Raw genomic sequence first — 15179 nt, forward strand, 5'->3', positions numbered from 1 at the left:
AAAAAAAAAAAAAAAAAAAAAAAAAGAGTTCACTTATGTAAAAACTACACTACTGAATAGACTAGTTCCTTTGCCTTCAGTGAGTTTATACAGGCACAACACAACCATTTGTTTGGGGTGCTATGTCAGTGATTTGATGGATCAGATTGGAAAATTAGATGATATGATTTGTGTTGTAGCCAACATAAGGGCTTAATTGAATGCAACATCAACTTAAAATAACATGTCCCATGGGTGTGCAAGAATAGATAATAGTAACCGACAGTTCTGCTTTAGATATGTAGTTTTGATCACAGTGTAATTTTCCTTTGAATTCCAGCCTTACATCAGTATGTGAAAAGAGAAATTTGAGGGAAAGGGAAAGTTAAAAGAGATGTCTTCACTTTGTAGGGAGTGTCTGAGAGGGGTTCTAAACACAAATATCCGATTGCCCCAACCCTCAGCCATTGGTTGTGGCTTCTTTCTGTGATGCTGGGCGTACACAGGAAGGCACACTTCAATTTGTGCATTCATCACACTGACCTGGAGGTCACTGTCTCCCATGTGAGATTGTGAACTATTTGAGAGCCAAGACAGGGTCTTGCTTATTTTTGTTTTTATTTTTATTTTATTTATTTATGTATTTTGAGACAGAGTCTTGCTCTGTAGTCCAGGTTGGAGTGCAATGGTGCAATCTTGCCTCACTGTATCCTCCACCTCCAGGGTTCAAGTGATTCTCTTACCTCAGCCTCCCAAGTAGCTGGGACTATAGGCATGTGCCACCATGCCCGGCTAATTTTTATATTTTTAGAAGAGATGGGGTTTCACCATGTTGGCCAGGCTGGTCTTGAACTCTTGACCTCAAGTGATCCACCCGCCTTGGCCTCCCAAAGTGCTAGGATTACAGGTGTGAGTCACTGCACCCGGAGTTGCTTAATTTTACACTCCAACAACCAGGACAGTGTTGAAAGCATAAGAGCCATTCTATCATTATTTGTTGAATGAACATGTCCCAGATAAAGAAATTTGCCTAAAATAGACTTCATAGAGACCAAAGTAACTTCTTAAGTCTTAAGAAAAGTAATTTCAATGGGGGTAGGCAGTTTTAGATGATCATGTAGAATATATTTCAAAGATTTATTATTATTTTTTGGCTTTCAAGCAAACCCAAGGATTGGCAGGGACACCTGGAAATAGAAGACTAAAGGGGGAAAAGAGGGACAAAAGGCAGCTTGGAATAGATGTGTAGGATCTCAGGGTAGAAAGAGATGTTACAGCTTTAATCCAACTTCTCATCTGTGGCTTGCATTTCTTTTATTCATCTGTTAAGAAGCATGCTTGAATACTTCTCTTATTAGAGAACTTACTAATTAAATTTTCTCCCTTAAGTTATGCAGAAAACTGCTTTCCTGAAACCTCCACCTGCTGGGACTTCAAAATTATCCAGTCGTTCACACCTGCTCTACCTGTTCCTTTATGGGCTAAAACCTAGTCAGTTTCTCCAACAGTTAGAGAGATGATACTATCTTGGTGTTCTGCTTTGAACAGGCTCTGGTTTCTCTGCAGCTTTGAGGTCCCTTGAACTCAGTGTAGTTCTCCAGGGGCACCTGATAAGCATAGAACTGTAAGGAATAGGTACCATTTAACACGTGATTACCATATGCCAATTATTGATTTAAGCAATTTACATGGATTGTTTTCATCTCCCAGCAACGCTAAGTAGATATCATCATATCTGCTTGCCAGATGGAGAAAATGAGGTTTAAAAACTTGCTCAAGGGCTGCATTAGTAGAAAGCGGCAGAGTTGGGATTTGAGCCTAAGCCATCCAGCTCCAGACCCCATGGTCATGTGCAGGCTATGCTTTGTTTAAAGATAGAATTATCATTTTCCTTGCTTTTGATCTTATACTTCTATTTATACAACCACAATGAGTTTAGGTTTTTTTGACAGCCCACATCAAACTACTGACTCATAGAGCTCCTTTTTTTCCCACATGCTCATTTCCCACACCTTATAAGTCTTTAAAAAATACTATTAAAGAGAAGGACTGTATCTTATTTAATTTCAATTTGCATTTCTTTGATTGCTGTTGAAGCAATCAGTTATATTTTGTTGGACCCAGGTATTTATTCGTTTGAGAATGGCTTATTTATATTATTTGCTCATTTAAAAAATTGGGAGTGCTTATATATTTCTTACTGGTTCTAAAGAGTTTAAAAAATTAAGGATATTAATTTTTAATCATATAATGATACAAATATCTATGCATTTTCATTTCCTTTACAGTAGTTGCAGTTTTTTAAATATAGAGAAGTTCATTTTTTTTTTTTTTTTCTTGAGACGAAGTCTCGCTCTATTGCCCAGGCTGGAGTGCAGTGGTGTGACCTAGGCTCACCCCGATCTCCACCTCCTAGGTTCAAGTGATTCTCCTGCCTCAGCCTCTGAAGTAGCTGGGACTATAGGTGTGCACCACCACACCCAGCTACTTCCTGTATATTTTTAGTAGAGACTGGCTTTCACCATATTGGCCAGGCTGGTCTCAAACTCCTGGCCTCAAGTGATCCACCCGCCTCAGCCTCTTAAAGTGCTGGGATTACAGGCATGAGTCACTGCACCCAGCCGAGTTTATTTTTAATATGGTTAAATCTCCCATTCTTTATGATTTCTTCTTTTGGTGTCATGCAATGTCAGACTCTTAGGTGCTAAATTATACCAGTCCCATGATGATGAACAACTATTTACCAGAAAACTTTAAATCTGACTCAGTATCCCATTGTGGAGATGCACAGGTTTTGGCATATAATGGGTGAAAACACACATATGCTATACACACACACACACACACACACACACACACACACAGAGCATATGGATATCTCTATCTCTATCTCTGTCTATATCTGTATCTATATCTATATCTATATCTATGTCTATATCTATATCATCTCCATTAAAGTGAAATAACTAGCTAAGTGGTCTAAAGAAATTGATTCAGATTCCAGAATGACTCAATGTTATGCAAGAACCAAAATGAAAATGACATCTGAGGGGAAGGGAAAGAGCATAAAACTGAGAATCAGAAGACCTGGATTCTACATTAACTGGTCAGATGTACTAGGTCAATCACTTAACATTAATTGGTCAGATGTACTAGGCCAATCACTTAACTGGGCCTCTACCTTTTTTTATCAATATGGTGACAGTGTTGGTAGATGATCCTAAATTCCTCTGTCATTTGGACATTCCATAATCACACTTCCAGGTTTGCCCTTGGGTGAGCATCAAGTGGGTTGGAGCCAGAAAAGGAAAAATTTAGGGATGGTCAGGGAGAGGTGCTGCCAGGTTACCAAAGTGAGAAACTGGTAGCTGCAGTAGTGGTGAAGAGGAGAGAGAAACTTCCTCAAACTCCATCATCCTGACCTAAATCAGCACTATCAGGCATAGAAGAATGTTTAAGCTTTGTAAGTGGTCAGATTTCTCTTGTTTCATAAAGTATCAGCCTCTTCATTGTGCGTAATGACCCTGAATCCCAAACGACACATCCTCCTCAGAGTCAGACCCCTGAGGCTGCACTTGAATTAGAAAAACACGAACTCATTTTGGGCAGTTGACTCTGGAGGCTTTGTCTACTGAAGGAATGCAATGCTGGCTTATCGCTACTGATGCATCCCAATTTCAAGGTCAAAAGCCCTGAGTGATGATGGCAGTTAATAATCTCAGCTGGTCCTGAGGTTGAACATTAAATTTTAGGTTTAAAAGGGATTCTGGCAATCATCTAGTGCAACTTTTCATTTCTAGCTCTGAGAACACGTCTTTCTTTTCTTGTTTCCAGGTATTTTAAAAATTTTTTATTAAATAGATTTGTCCATCCATTTCCCTAAAAGTATATTCTAAATTTTAATACATAGCAGAGTCATATGCTATTCATTCATTTAATAATTTCCCCAAATTATTTTAAAAAGTCAAACCCACAGAAAACTGAGGAAGCTAGTACCATTATTCATATACCCTTTGCCTAGATTAATCAATTGATAATGGATGGGCGCATTTGCTTTGTCTCTCCCTATCTCTATATTTTTATGTAAATATACACACCTATCATTTTAGGTTGAGATAGTTGAGAGCAATTTGCAGACATCATGCTATGCTACGTCACCCCAAAATGCTTCAACATACATCTTCTAAGAAAAAGGACATTTTCCTATATAATCACAATGCCATTATGACACCTAAGAAATTTACTACTGATAAAATGCCATTATCTAATACACCTTTTACGTTCAAATGATGCCAGATTACTCAATAGTATTCTGCATAGCGACTTTGAAAAGAATCCATGATTCAATCAAGGACAATTCATTGCATGAATATGCTGTTTTTCTAGTGATTAAGTGAGAGAAGTAACTAAGGTGGAATAGTTTCCTTCTATAGAAGCAACTTGAAGGGTGGTGTTACTATAATCACTGTATACCCCTCCATGGAGTTAATTAACAGGACCTGGAGTTAACAACTTTGTGTTTTAATTGAAGGGTAACTTACATACAATAAGGTACACAAAGTGTGTCATATTTTTTTACATACCTATACCTCATGTAAACAACACACAGATAAAGATGGAGACATTTCTAATATGCCATAAAGTTCCATTGCCATAAAGTTCCATTGTTCCTTTCCTAGTCTATACTCCCATCCTCGGTAACCATTACTGTAACATTTTCTCATAAGCTATGCCTGTTGTTGAACTTCATATGAATGCAATCATACTCTAAGTACATGTTTTGCCTGTTTGCTTTTCACTCAACATCTATGATATTTATTTATAATGTTCCAGGTACTAGCGGTTCACTTTTTAAAAATTGCTAAGTTTTTTTCCACAGTATACATTTACTGTGTTAATAATGGATTTATATATTATATTATACAGTTTACTTATTCATTCTGTTGATGGGCATTTGGGTTAGTCTTTGTTTCTGGCTATGATGAATAAAGGTGTCATGAATATTCTTGCGTGTAACCTTTGTGGCAATATGCATTCATTTCTCTCAGATCTTTGCCCAGGAGTGAAATTGCTGGTGCAAAGGACATATATGTGTTTAGCTTTAGCATAAAACCACCAGATATTTTTTCTGAATTGGGTGTGATATTCTGCACTCCTGCCAGCTATATTTAGGACTTCCAATTATTCTACCTCCTTGTCAAGTCTTATTCTTCTCTGTCTTTTAAAATGTTAGGTACTCCAGCAGGTGTGTACAGGTATCTCATTGTGATTTGAATCTGCATTTTCCTGATAAATAATGATGTTGAACAGCTTTTCATAAGTTTTGGATGTTTTCTTTACCAAAGTGCCTCCTTGATAATTTTTGCCCATTTAAAAATAGGATTGTTTGTATTTTTCTTATTGATTTGCAGGAGCTCTTTGTATTCTAAGATATGTTTCCTTCAGATGCAAAACAGAAAGACATTTGACTGGAATTATTTCATGTGTTGGCACAGTGTCTGATCTTGCTCATTTTTAAAAGGGGAAATAATCCAGTGTTGGTCTGGAATAGTTATTCTGCCCAGGCAGAACAGAGATAGGGTATTTTAATTTAGAAAATTATTTTAGTAACTAGAGCAAAGGAAATGTTTGGACAAGCAAAGTGATAGTCCCACAAGTATTTATCTTTGCATAAACAGTCTTCCTTTTGGGCAACTGGACCTTTATATAGAGGCCCTTTGTATTTTGAGATAAGCAGTAGGGTCTCTTGGGAACTGGATGATAATTCTATTTTGTGGTAGTCATGACAGGGTGACACCATGGGTTAAAGAATAGGCCTTTGCCAAAATTCTCCCGAAATATAGACCAGAAATAGAGACTTCCCTGTTTTAATCAGAATGGTCAATTTATTGCTAAAGGGGCATGAACCCAAACTGAAAACATTTTCATTAAGGATTTTCTTAGGGGCTACATTGATGTGGATATCCTCATTCTGGCATTATAGACCTTTTGCAAGTGATTTTCATATGACTAAGGCATGCCTGCCCACAAGGCTGCTATCTGAGTTTCTTTTTGGCATTCATATTCAGATAAAATCTGATTAGCCCAAGAGATGGAAGCCACTGCAGGGTGCGTGCCACCACTTACGGCTGCTTTGCCCATGGGAGACACAATTGTTGGATCGCGCCACTTTTCCACTGAGTCCAGCCTCAAGCATCCACTACTACTCAGTCTGAATTGACAACTGAGATAGATTCTGCTTGCCACTCTTAAGTTGAACTGAACTCAATGGGCAGGTTTGGGAGCAGAAAACAAACCACAGAAAGTCAGCCTGAAATGCACCAGATGGAAAGTAGAGATCCATGAGGAGCTTATGGTCGACTGTCAATGTATATACCTTTTATCTTAATTTTAAAAAAAAATTCCGGTAGAATGACAGTCCTCCTCCCCCCTGCAGGCATCTTTCCTGCACAGCCTTGTTGTGCAAATGTGAACCACCTGCCTCCACACTGGCCAAAGCTGAGCTACATATTGTCCTGAAGAGGGCTATAGGATCATTTTAGGAAATATTGTCAGACTTATTGTGTCTATTCTTATGTTAATCATTTCATTATGCCTTTTTTATTCAGTCCTATCTATTATTTAATACATAATGTGATCTTATATTTTTATTTTTAAGTTTTTTAAATTTTTAAAATGTAAATTTTTCTGGGTGCATAGTAGGTATATATATTTGTACGGTATGTGAGATGTTTTGATACCGGCATGCAATGCGTAATAATCACATCATGGAGAATGCAGTATCCATCCTCACTAAGCATTTATCCTTTGTATTACTAACAATCCAATTACCCTCTTTTAGTTGTTTTAAAATGTACAATTAAGTTGGCAATACTCGCACTGTTGTGTTATGAAATCGTAGGTCTCATTTATTCTTTCTATTGGCTTGTTTTTGGTACCCATTAACCATCCCCACTTCCCCTCAACTCCTCTACTTCCCTTCCTGGCCTCTGGTAACCATACTTCTACTTTCTGTGTCCATGAGTTCAGTTGTTTTGATTTTTAGATCCCACAGATAAGTGAGAACATGTGATGTCTGTCTTTCTGTGCCTGGCTTATTTCACTCAACATAATGATCTTTGGGTCCATCCATGCTGTTGCAAATGACAGGATCTCATTCTTTTTTATGGCTAAGTAGCACTCCATTGTGTATATGTACTACACTTTCTTTACCCATTCATCTGCTGAGGGACACTTAGGTTGCTTCCAAATCTTATCTATTGTGAACAGTGCTGCAACCAACATGGGAGTGCAGATATGTCTTCCATATACTGATTTCCTTTCTTCTCAGGATATACCCCCCAGTGAGACTGCCGGGTCAAATAGTAGTTCTGTTTTTAGTTTTTTGAGGAACTTCTAAACTGTTCTTCATAGTGGTTTTACTAATTTACATTCCCACTGACAGTGTACAAGTATTGCCTTTTCTCCACATCCTCGTCAACATTTCTTATTGCCTGTCTTTTGGTTAAAAGCCATTTTAACTGAGATAAGCTAATAGCTCATTGTAGTTTTGATTTGCATTTCTCTGATGATCAGTGATGATGAACACCTTTTCATACGCCCATTTGCCATTTGTATGTCTGCTTTTGAGATATGTCTATTCAAATCTTTTGCCCATTTTTTGAATGGATTATTAGAGGTTTTTCCTCTAGAGTTGTTTGAGCTCCTGATATATTCTGGCTATCAATCCTTTGTCAGATGGGTAGTTTGCAAATATTTTCTGTCATTCTGTGAGTTGTCTCTTCACTTTCTTGACTGTTTCCTTTGCTGTGCAAAAACTTTTTACCTTGATGTGATCCTATTTGCTTATTTTTGCTTTGGTTGTCTGTGCTTGTAGGGTATTGCTCAAGAAATTTTTGGCCAGACCAATGTCTTGTAGATTTTCCCCAATATTTTCTTATAGTCATAATGTGATTTTAATTACAACTATTCATTCCATAAATTATTGATTGAACACCTGGCAATATCATGGTGAAGTAAGTTCTTGCCCTCCTGGAACATATAGTTGGGTGGCAATAGTTGACAGAGTGATTTTATATACTTTATATATAAAACATATGTATACATATGTATTTAAAAATATATATGGTATAATGCATATATACATTGTTTACATATAAGCATATCACATGCATTATATACTTATATATATTTTATACATAATCTAAATATAATACTTATTTTGCTTTAAGATGGAATTATTGTCTCCCTCTTAGAAAATAAAAAAACTATGGCTCAAAAATACTAAACATTTTACCCAAAGACATGTACAACTAATAAGTGGTTGACATGAGGCTCAAATGTAGGTTCAAGGTTTGACCCCAAATCATAGCATACATTGAAGCATCCTAAATACTTCAAGCATCATTGTATGACTTGTCATACAATAATGGAGGAGGCCTGCAAGTCTGAGGCAGGCTGGATTATTCACAACCCCAAACCTTATTCCACCAGAAGAGAAACCAAAGGGAGGTGTGTTTCCTCACAAATACATTCATGCAGATCCTCAGAGCCTTCAGCTTTCCCATTCATTACTCCACATGGCAACTGGCTAAATATTTTTGACTTTTCCTCATTGGGATGATAGTGATGCCAGTTCATTATCACTTTTCTGAGAATAGGGAGGATGAAGGAGCAGCTGTTTATTGTGTTGGAAACTCAAAGCATGGAAGACATTCATACGTGGCCATCTGTGAAGATATTTAATAATACAACCTCTCATTTGTAGAGCACATTTGAACTTATAAAGTCTTACCCAAATTATTTCATTTCATATGTGCTAGAAATCTCGGAGGTAGTCATTCTTATCATTTTAGTGCTGGGAACTGAGCCTTAGAGAGGGCAAGTGGCTTACACAAGTGTGGGCAGTATGAAAGCAATAGAGCCAGCTGAGAGTGGTGGCTCACACCTGTAATCCCAGCACTCTGGGAGGCCAAGGCAGAAGCATCACTTGAGATCAGGAGTTCAAGACCAGCCTGGCCAACATGGTGAAACCTTGTCTCTACTAAAAAAAATAACACAAATATTAGCTGGGTGTGGTTGTGCATACCTGTAATCCCAGCTACCTGGGAGGCTGAGGTGGGAAAATCGCTTGAACCTGAGAGGCAGAGGTTGCAGTGAGCTGAGATTGTGCAATTGCACTCCAGCCTGGGTGACAGAGAGAGGACATGTCTCAAAAAAATAAAATAAAATAAAATAAAATAAAATAAAATAAAATAAAATAAAATAACAGAGAGAGAGAGAGAGAGAGAGAGAGAGAGAGATAGTGCTTGAGCTAGATCATCTAAGATTCAACCAGCCATCTCAGCAGTGTTGCCAGAGCTTATAAGTGAAGGCAGATTTGGGGTAAAACCAGCTTTTATTTATAGCTGTCTTCAGTGAGTCAGATTAGTTGGTTTGCAGGCCATATTTTGAAAACCACTAGGTTTTAGGATATTTAATTCTTTCTCCAATTCTGACTAACCCTCCCAAGAATTGAAATGTTCTAAAACCCTTAAAAATAAAACCCTTCCAACCAAACACCAATAATTATCATTTTTGTGTTTTTTTCTCCTTAAAGTAGGCAGTTAAACATGTAAAAATAAATAAAGACTTCAAAAAAAAGAACTATACTCTAAGATCATGTGTAAGATGTAGTTTCAGAAGCAAGATCTGCCGGCAGTTCTTACACATAGTGGGGGTGAGAATGTTACTATGAGGTGGCTCCTTTGTGGTTCTTAATGGTGTGAACCAGGCATGAAAAGGAAGGTGCAGGGGAAATCATAGCGGGAAAGGGTTTGGGTGGGGATGAAGTAGACAATAAGAAGGACTGGTTGCTCTTTTCAATGAAATGTGATAGCTGCTAGCATTTGGCAGTTTGGGAAATGATCTTCTTTTGTACTATTTTAATGAACATCCCCTGTGTGCTCAGTATCATGAGCCAAGGAAAGTACCTGATAGTGCCATTGCCATGGAGAAGGAAAGATAACCATACTGAAGACAATTAAAGAACTATATGAGGAAGTATATAACAGAGTTCCAGGACGTGTGGCACATTCAGTGAGAAAAGTGGGAGGCACCCCTGAGATCAGGGTGGGTCTGTGCAGTTTGGGAAGCCTCATCAATGAGGTGGCTAAGCTGAGCCCTGAAGGATGGGGAGAGGTTAGGCAAGGGGAGAAAGAGGAGATGGCAGGGTTGGGAAGGAGTATTCCAGAGAGTGGGGTCAGCTTGGGCAAAGAACTGGGAGTAGAAATGAGAATGGCTCCCCAAGAAGCCACTGATTTCAGAGGATTTGTGTTGAAGGAACAGAGATGATGCCACAAAACATTTTAAAAGCCAACTGTAAGTAAAAATAGAATCTTTCCTGTTAGGAAGAAAATACAGCGTGCAAAGAGCCCTGCCCATCTTAGCTGTTTTGGTTGTCATTACAGGGGAGCGTGTTCAATACGTGGAAACCCATGTGGGTTGTACTGTTAGAAGATGGAATTGAATTCTATAAGAAGAAAAGTGACAACAGCCCCAAAGGAATGATCCCGCTGAAAGGGAGCACTCTGACTAGCCCTTGTCAGGATTTTGGCAAAAGGATGGTGAGTTGACATCACAAGCTGCCGTGAACCCCTGGTCAGGCACTCACCTTTTGGTGCAAGCATCGCCTACAATGTGGGTGGTGCTCCCTGGGCTGGTCCCTCTCACCACCACCCACACCCCACCCTGGCATTTGGATTTCTGTTGACCAGAACAGTTTTAGGCCAATGGTCTCTGCTTCATGAGGGGCCCCACACCCTTGAAATAAGTCATTCCTAATGGGACATGTTTTGATTTTCAGTTTGTGTTTAAGATCACTACGACCAAACAGCAGGACCACTTCTTCCAGGCAGCCTTCCTGGAGGAGAGAGATGCCTGGGTTCGGGATATCAAGAAGGCCATTAAATGCATTGAAGGAGGCCAGAAGTTTGCCAGGAAATCTACCAGGAGGTCCATTCGACTGCCAGAAACCATTGACTTAGGGTGATTTTCTGTGTTTACTTCTCTTTATCCATTCCTTCTGATAGACACAAACATAGCAGATCCCGCTCCAAGGCTTGCTCTGGCCACCTCTGATGTTGTATCCACTCTGCCAGGTCAATACTGGCACTTGGTGAACTAAAATGTTTACCTGGGTCTGAAGGAGTGATCCAAGGCCTACCAGCTGAGGAGAGGAGGCTAATGGAGTACAAATTCCCTCACATTGGGTACGAGAGATCGAGAGAGAGAGAGAGAAACATAATCATTGCATTTATAAAGTAGCCACAATAAGTCAGTCTTGAAATAAAGCTTTAGGATCTTCAGGTAGAAAGGAAAAGGCAGGGGCTATGCATCCAAGCAAGCAAGGTTTCAAGTTCAAGTTCGTGCATTTACACACTCAGGAAGGGCCAGCCAAGGTAAACACCCATCCTGGTGGAAGCCATTTATGCCCTGACCTGGTTTAATGGCCTCTGATGTTGGCTGACTTGGAATTGCAGGTGATAGTTGTAGCCTAAAGGTGGTCAGAGGCCAACAGGAAGATCTGGCCCCTGACAGAGGTTGGGAATGGGATTTCTTCCTTCCTGGATATCTCACATCTTTGTCACATGAGCCCCTTTCTCTAGGAGTCCCTTTCTTCTAGGTAGTTTTGCTTTTTTGTTGAGCATTCCCTGAAACAGGAGCCCTGTCGAGACGAATCCCATGGTGGCTGCTTAAAATGTCCAACAAGAATTTTGTTTTTATGGAGGGCGGGGTGGGGAGAGGCACTGAGAGGAGCCTAAAGACACCCCTTCTGCACTTCTGCATGACGAACACAAGACTTGGCATGGCACAGGAGTTTGACAAGAGTTTGTGGACTGAGCTGAGTGAGACTCAGCAGCCCCCCTCACCACAAAAGCTTTTTGGCAAAGAGCTCCAAGGAGGCACCCAGTATAACTGCAGCTGCTGACGGGGGCCATCGAGTGACCACAGTTCTGGCCAGGGCTGTCAGAACTAAGTGGGAAAAATGCTGGGACTACAAGGAGCCACAGGCTACATGGAAGGGGCCTTCTGTTTTGTTGCTTAGAACTTCTCTCGTAAGGCTATCTTTGATGTATTACTTCAAGGACAAAAACGAGAACTTCTCACCATTTTGCCTTATATCTCGTCATTTTAAAGATAAGACATATGCTTACTGGAAGCACTCACTTTCTTAAAGGCAAATGTCTACCACAGATGGTCCCTCAAAGAGCATTAAAGAATTGGGATATGAGGTGAAGGGGTGGCCTGCCCCTCCACACCTGTGAGCATTTCTCGTTAGGTGGAACAAGAGACTTGAGAAAAGAAATGAGACAGAGAGACAAAGTATAGAGAAAGAAAAAGTGGGCCCAGGGGACCGTCGCTCAGCATACAGAGGACCTACACCGGCACCAGTCTCTGAGTTCCCTCAGTATTTATTGATCATTATCTTTACCATCTTAGAAAAAGAGAAGTGGCAGGATAATAGGATCATCGTAGGGAGAAGGTCAGCAGTCAGACATATGAATAAAGATCTCTGTGACATGAATAAGTTTAAGGAAAAGTACTGTGGCTTGATATGCATGTGTAAACATCTCCATAAACCTTTTTAGTGCATAAAGAGCAGCATTGCCACTAGCATGTCCCACCTTCAGCCCTAAGGCAGTTTTCTCCTTTCTCAGTAAACAGAACATACAATCGGGTTTTACACCGAGATGTTCCATTGCCCAGGGACGGGCAGGAGACAGATGCTTTTCTCTATCTCAACTGCCAAGAGACCTTCTTTCCTCTTATACTAGTCCTTCTCAGCACAGACCCTTCATGGGTGTCAGGCTGGGGGACGATCAGGTCTTTCCCTTCCCACGAGGCCATATTTCAGACTATCACATGGGGAGAAACCTTAGACAATACTTAGCTTTCCTAGGCAGAGGTCCCTGCAACCTTTGGCGGTGTGCGTGTCCCTGGGTACTTGAGATTAAGAGAATGGTGATGACTCTTCACAAGCATACTGCCTTCAGGCACTTGTTTAACAAAGCACACCCTGCACAGCCCAAAATCCATGAAACCTTGAGTCACCACAGCACATGTCTCTTTCAAGGACAAGGTTGAGGGTAGGGTCACAGATTAACAGCATCTCAAATACAGAACAAAATGGAATCTCTTATGTCTACTTCCTTCTGTATAGACACAGTAACAGTCTGATCTCTCTTTCTTCTCCTCACCTGAGGATTGTGGGACATTAAAGATCTAGAATGTGTAGAAAATGGACCCTGAGAACTTTTCATCTTTGACCTCTAAATTGGGGCAACTTTCCATCCCAGGCACCAATAATTAAATCAACAAAGAGCTGAATGAATTTAAGAGAATTTAGGAGACGTTAAGTACCTCCCAGCATTGCTAAATGCTGTGCAGGCTGCAGAGTCATGCAGATATGAATGCTGCCCCTCCACTATTTATGATCTGATGGAGGGAGCCTAAGCTCAGGGGACACCTGGGGATGGGGAGCTTGTGTTCACCTCCCAGACAGAACTTAACATTCTGAAATGTTCCCCACTCATCCAACTGGGTTTTCTTTTCTTTGTTTCTTTTTTTTTTTTTAATCTCTGTGCAGTGCCTTATATTTGTCCATGAAAGACACTGAAAAAGGAATAAAAGAACTGAATCTAGAGAAGGACAAGAAGATTTTTAATCACTGCTTCACAGGTAAAAGCACTTGCAGGCCTGAAATAGGGCAACTGGGAAGGCGATATGGAGTCCTCCTTTGGCCTCGTCTGTGAGGTGGTGGTATGAGGTATGGGGGTTGGAAGGGGTCCCAGAATGCAGCCTGGTGAGCCTGAGAATGAAGCTCCTGCAGAGTGAAAATAGAAAGAAGTTTGTTGTTCAAGCTAACGATTTTGTTCAAGCTTTATTTGTTCAAGTTAACATTTGTTCAAGCTAACGTTCCAATCAAAGGATTTTTTTTTCTCAATAAATGGCATTATGTCAAGGCTTACTAAAAATAGACACAGAATTGGATAAGATGCAACCCTTACTACAATAAACAGGAATTAAGGCATACAATGTAAGTTGTAAATGACAACATTAGGGCTATCAGAGGCTGCACAGGATCAGGTATTAAGTGCTATGAGTTTAGGTAGTATGGTGTAGTGGTTAAAAACATGTCCTTTAGAGCCAGACTACCTTGGTTCAAATCCTGGCTCTGCAAATTACTAGTTACAGAGCCTTGGCTCAATAACTTAGCCTCTCTGTGCTTCACTTTCTCTGTCTATTTAGTGGGATAATCACAGTGCACCTACCTCACAGGCTTGCCATTATGTGTGTAGAGCAGTGCCTGGTACACACTCAGTGCTGTATGGTGCAAGCTCAAGTGGTTATTGTGTTTTAAGGGGTCACGTGTCTGTACAACCAATTCCAGGGGTTCAGAAAAAGAGAAAGAGCTCAGGGGTTGATGGGATGAATAGGAGGTGGCACCCAAATTTGACCCTGAAAGATGGGTAGAATTTCATTAAATATTTTTGAGAGGAGTTCGATGAGGTGGCAGGGCAGAGGATGGGCAGAGGATGGTGAGGACAAAGTTGTGAGACAGACATGTGTGGAGTATGCATCTAGAAAAAGAAACTGACCAGCCTACTGGGCTGATGGTTCATCACGGGGAGCAAAATGGGATGTATAATTTGGTACTAAGTTTGTCAGATACCAGGCTTGGCTTTCTTATGGTGACAAGAGAGATCAAAGGAAGAAAACTCCGAGCTGATACAGCAAATGTGGAATCTAAGGGGATGTGCTGTCAACAGATAATCCATGAAATCGGTCCAGGTCAGGATCGGCAAGGCTAAGGGGAAAAGGCTATGATCAGTCCCCCGGGGGAATGAGCCTCAGAGTCAAGGCAGCAGCCAATGAGCATCAGAAAGGCAGGGCTGAGATTTGGGATCAAGACACCAAGCTGTGGGTGGTGGTATGAGAAAGTGACAAGAGCAAGGCAAGGTCCTAACTCTAGCAGGACCGAGGTCACTGCAACCGCCTTGGGCAAAGGGAACAGGAGGGGATTTCAGTGTCAACTCGGGCACACAATCCAGGTCTGATTGATTTCCTGCATAATGTGTTACTGAGTCCCAGAGTATTGGGCGGCTTCTTCCTCTTCTCCTTCTCCTTCTCCTTCTCCTTCTCCTTCTCCTTCTCCTTCT

At 40.5% G+C, this 15179-nt stretch overlaps 1 protein-coding gene across 1 annotated transcript in view; it reads left to right on the top strand.

Moving 5' to 3' along the window:
* PLEK (pleckstrin) overlaps window positions 1-15179 on the top strand; it is a 34082-nt gene that overhangs the window by 5108 nt on the left and 13795 nt on the right. Inside the window, exons 2-4 of the mRNA XM_023224111.1 lie at window positions 10428-10583; window positions 10823-11004; window positions 13607-13698. Coding sequence (XP_023079879.1) covers window positions 10428-10583; window positions 10823-11004; window positions 13607-13698 — 430 coding nt within the window. The remainder of the gene's footprint in view (window positions 1-10427; window positions 10584-10822; window positions 11005-13606; window positions 13699-15179) is intronic.

This window comes from Piliocolobus tephrosceles, chromosome 15 (genome assembly GCF_002776525.5).
Source record: "Piliocolobus tephrosceles isolate RC106 chromosome 15, ASM277652v3, whole genome shotgun sequence".
Lineage (NCBI taxonomy): Eukaryota > Metazoa > Chordata > Mammalia > Primates > Cercopithecidae > Piliocolobus > Piliocolobus tephrosceles.